This window comes from Sinocyclocheilus rhinocerous, unplaced genomic scaffold (assembly GCF_001515625.1).
Source record: "Sinocyclocheilus rhinocerous isolate Xijiao unplaced genomic scaffold, SAMN03320098_v1.1 scaffold203, whole genome shotgun sequence".
Classification (NCBI taxonomy): domain Eukaryota; kingdom Metazoa; phylum Chordata; class Actinopteri; order Cypriniformes; family Cyprinidae; genus Sinocyclocheilus; species Sinocyclocheilus rhinocerous.
In genome coordinates this window covers 866,630-871,470 of record NW_015644353.1, presented here as the reverse complement: position 1 = coordinate 871,470, position 4,841 = coordinate 866,630, and the positions used below count along the sequence as shown (strand labels likewise).

Genomic DNA, 4,841 nt, shown 5'->3' with positions numbered 1-4,841 from the left:
ATCTCAATTTCGAAAAATTTACCCTTATGACTGGTTTTGTGCTCCAGGGTCACATGTTGCTAACTAAAGGTTTACTACAGTTATATTGAGCTTATATTGAATGTTCATTTTAATACATATAATTTTTTTAGTGGAATCAAATATATATGTATACTATAACTATCCTCTTTAATAAAGGTATTACTTACACTATTATAGTTTTTATTAATATTTTGTATACTATTTTTTTTGTAATATACACTTTACTTTAATAGCACCTTTAAAAGCACTTTGCAAAAAAAAAAATGCATTGAAATACAAAAAAAAAAAACATTTGAACAATTTCATAAGAATATCATATAAAATAAAAACATAAAATATCACATAAAATCTACTTTAAACAAGTGGGTTTTAAGAGAATATTTAAAAACACTAAAATCAGAATTAGCGTATATTTTTATATTTTCAGTTTTCATTTGGTTTATTTTTAGTAATGGTGCTGCACTTTTGTTATTTTTCTTGTTTTTTTTTTGTTTTTTTTTGTTAATGTTACTATTTAAGCTTCATTTATTTTTATTTCCGTTTTAGTTTTTATTTATTTCCATTTTCCAGTTTATTTTCAGTCATTTTAGTGCTAAAACTTAAGTGTATTTCAGTTGGTTTCCAAGGCAACATTTCTATTTTTTTTTTTTCATCTAATATGTGTATTTTATTTCAGCTGTAACAATTTTTTTAAAATAGTTTTAGTTAACGGTAATAACCCTAATTTCTCAAATAAAGCAACAAACAGCATATTTATAATCAGGCAAAAAACCTATTTTCATCAACACTTTACTCTACACATACAGTCTGAAGCAAAGCATGCTGGGAACCAGAAATCTGCTGCTCAAATTCAGTTCATGCTGTCAAAAAGACAAATGCATTAATTGCATATTTCACAAATTTAAATGCAAGTTAGCTTGCAATAAAACGGTTACGAGTTGTGCTGCATTAGCTCATTTTAATCACATTTAATTAATTAAAAAGTGCTCTTTTTGTCATCAGTTTGAAGAAACTATTATCCATTTGTTTATTGCAAAGCATTTTAGGTTGACTTTTCATGTCTGTATAAGCCAAAAAAAATGCATGACTCTGAAATTCTTATTTTAAGTTTACAACTATTTCTGGCCAGATTTACATGCATAAATGTACATTTTCAAAGATAATTCCTTCTTTTTTATTTCCAAGAAAGATATTGATGTATGTTTGAATGGCATCTGTCAGATTTATCCGTATATTTGTATACTTATCTTACTAAATGTTATTTTATCTTGCATAATAATAATAATAATTAATAGTAAATATTTATTGTTTCGAGTGACAAAACATTTTGTTTGGGACACACATGATTGGCTCCACCCACAGTCAGCTCTCATTGGTCTAGAATCCTGTTCCACATGACCATATATAGAACACAACAGTGACAGTGAAGCACTGCGTTTGATGTCATTGAGTCTACAAACACTCAATAAATACCTTATAGTTGTAAATATTCAATGTTTTTCAATTGTATAAATTTTGTTATATTTTATTCTTATAAGAAATGGCTTAAAACAACTAGTTTTATTTTATATCAAATATATATAAATTTATTCATGAGCGAATTTAAGTGTACCGTCACTGTTGCGCTCTATGACACATTAGTCATTGGCTTTCAGCTTGGACAGATGAATTACTTCTAGTCGTGTCGCGCCTGGTTAGGACACGGTTTAAGTGAGACAAATCCACTGCCGCGTCAATATGAAAACCACAGCGCAGGGCTTCCCCAATAATTCACTTTAATTGCAGCCTTCAGTCAACGGAGAGCCGTTTATTTACAGTATTCATTAACCTCAAGACACTGTCAATCAGCTGACACAACATCATTATAGGGAATAACTCTAAAACCACAAAACACAGCACTAACATCCGCTGAGATCCTTTAAAATCAATTTCCAACAAAATAGCACTGTTTTTAATGAATGCATGTTAAAACGCACACATATGCATGACATCTTTAGCATGCATTAACCACACACAACCTGCAATCTAATAACACTCAGATGCATCACCTGTCAATCAGAGCGACAAAACTGCACAAACTGCACAATAAAAGGGCAAAAATAAAGCCTGCATGTAAAGACATGCTCTTTAATAGCAACACAATATCCTCTTATCATATCAATCATCAAAGATGAGACATGAAATCCAGAAATAAAGGCACCACTCTGGCTGGAGTCAGTAATACGATTGCTTTTATCATTAATATGATGGATTACACAAGTAAGCGGGTGGGGTTTGAACGAGAGGGTGAGAAGAACCTCCTGCTGATGCAACTTTTTTTTTGTGAATACAGCTTTGTAAATTGGATCCATTTATTAGGAGCGGATAAGACAGCATTCATTTCACAACGCACTAACACACCGTTCCGCTGAGCACACTTATGACATGTGATGGGCCCTAAAAACCAGCTTAAATACGTGCAATTTCATACGCACAAGTTGCATTGTGGGAACAAACATCAAGAGATGAGCTTAAGAGCGAACCGCTGTAGATCTCAACCTCTCGACGCGCGCTGCCATAAAAATGTAGGCTAAAGTAAAATATGCTTTAATAATCATTCCACTTATAAAGCGTGAGGTATGGATCTTTGATGCCTAAAAATGAGTCACATTAAAAAATTTGATTATATTGAACAAATGTGGAGAAGAGAATAAAGACATTAATAAAGCGGAGCTGTGCAAGCATTAAAGATTCGACTGTGATACATGACTGCGATTTACTGTTGGGTCATTATGACATGATCACACTTACAGAGGGAAGTAATGGGATCATCAATAAGATGCTGCGTGCTTTATAAAAAAATGCACTCGCCCAACCCCAAAACTCGACTTTTTTCTCTGTGTGTGTGTGTGTGTGTGTGTGTGTGTGTGAGAGTGTGTGTGTGTGTGTGAGAGTGTGTGTGTGTGTGATTTAAGCAGCTGATTGTGTATTTGATTCCTCAGTGAATAACTGTGATGGTTTGAAGAAAAGTGATGACGAACCGGATCATAAACAGGAAAGTGTAGCCTTTTCGAGATAAAAAATGCTTTTTAAGTCTCCAGACAAGCTGCAAGTTGTCAGAAAGACTCGTTTTTGTTCACATCCGATGATGAAACTTCGTCATAAAATGTTTTATTTCAAGGTAAGCCATCAGAAAGCTGTTTTGCTGTCACATTAACGCTCTGATGTTATTATCAGCAGCAGGATTTTGTCGTTTCTAAACAGCTGCAAGGAAACTGTTCTCTTAAGCATGATGCAGAAATGTGAAATTAAAAAGCTGTATTCTTCACATCAGGCCACTGCAAAGCCAGCATGAAGTGAAGATGAGGGTCAGCGTCTGACAGCGATATGGGTGTAACTGCTCACATAGATGCCTGTTTATGAGAGACTTTCATATATATTACACTGACATAATTCTGCATGAGTATAATCAGAGAAATTATATTTTAATTGATGTGTTAAGTAGTATTTTCCAATATGTGCATATGGTATCAATTTAAAATTGCTTCCAAGAGACAGATGCACATCCCAACACCTCTAGCTCTATTTTCTCTAAAACACACACACACGCATACATGCACTTTAGATACAGTACGTGAATTCATATGTGACTCTGCAGCACAAAAGCAGTGTTAAGTCGCTGGGGTATATTTGTAGCAATAGCCAACAATATATTGTATGGGTCACAATTATACATATTTCTTTTATGCCAAAAATCATTAGGATATTAAGTAAAGATCATGTTCCATGAAGGTATTTTGTAAATGTCCTACCGTAAATATATCAAAACTTAATGTTTGATTAGTAATATGCATTGCTAAGAACTTCATTTGAACAACTTTAAAGATGATTTTCTCTCAGCCAAATATTGTCCGATCCTAACAAACCATACATCAATGGAAAGATTATTTATTCAGCTTTCAGATGATGCATAAATCTCAATTTCATAAAACTGACCCTTTTGACTGGTTTTGTGCTCCAGAGTCACATATGTGATACTAGATTTGAATATTTAATACGCTATGTGAACCTATATACTCATAATATTAAATTCACAGTAGATTTCAGTAGATTCAGCTTTTCGAGCTCACCACCTGTGATTTTTCTGCTTCATGGTTATTTTTTTTATTTTATTTTTATTTTATTTTGAAAGAACAGCGCAAAAACTATCACTTTACGCGCAAGTACTTTAACGCGTTCTGATTTGGAACGCAGCACACACTGATCTGCAAGTTCACAGAGACGCTCGTTTTATTGTTGCGCCGTTATTTGTGTCACATTTCCAGATGCTAAACTCACAGAAACGTGCTTCATACCTTTCTCAGAATCCATTGGATGAACAGCAGAACGCTCCAGCAGAGCAGCCTCATCGTTCGCGAACACTAGTCCCGTTGAGCAAACATAAACCGGACACAAATCACCAAGCAGAAAACATCCGAGAGGAACGAACTCTGTAACTGACTGCGAGCACAAACCAGCGCTCTCGGAGTTATTAAGGCAGCCAAGGAGGTTCAGCTCTTGAAGTCCTTGTCATTAGTGAAGCGCACATCCATTCGCAGGTTCACGGAGGTGAAAAGTTGGCGTGGGAACAGTGCAAACTTGTGCTGTCAGCTGGCGTTCTCGCCTAATGCCCTCATTACCGCGCCCGTTTGGTGTTTAAAAAAGAAACTGTGTTGCGTTCTCTCTCTCTCTCTCTCACTCCGAAGCGCACGCTCAGTGTAGACTTTGCGTCTCGTTCTCTCTCGCGCTCGCGACGAACGTGCGAATAAACGCCAACAGGTCAAACAAGCTCCAGCGCGTCT

At 35.1% G+C, this 4,841-nt stretch overlaps 1 protein-coding gene across 1 annotated transcript in view; it reads right to left on the bottom strand.

Annotated features, from left to right (window-relative positions):
* The window catches only part of nxph4 (neurexophilin 4), a 60,235-nt gene extending 55,602 nt beyond the window's left edge, over positions 1-4,633 (bottom strand). Inside the window, exon 1 of the mRNA XM_016575861.1 lies at positions 4,356-4,633. Coding sequence (XP_016431347.1) covers positions 4,356-4,409 — 54 coding nt within the window. The 5' untranslated portion in view covers positions 4,410-4,633. The remainder of the gene's footprint in view (positions 1-4,355) is intronic.
* Between the last annotated feature and the right edge of the window lie 208 nt (positions 4,634-4,841).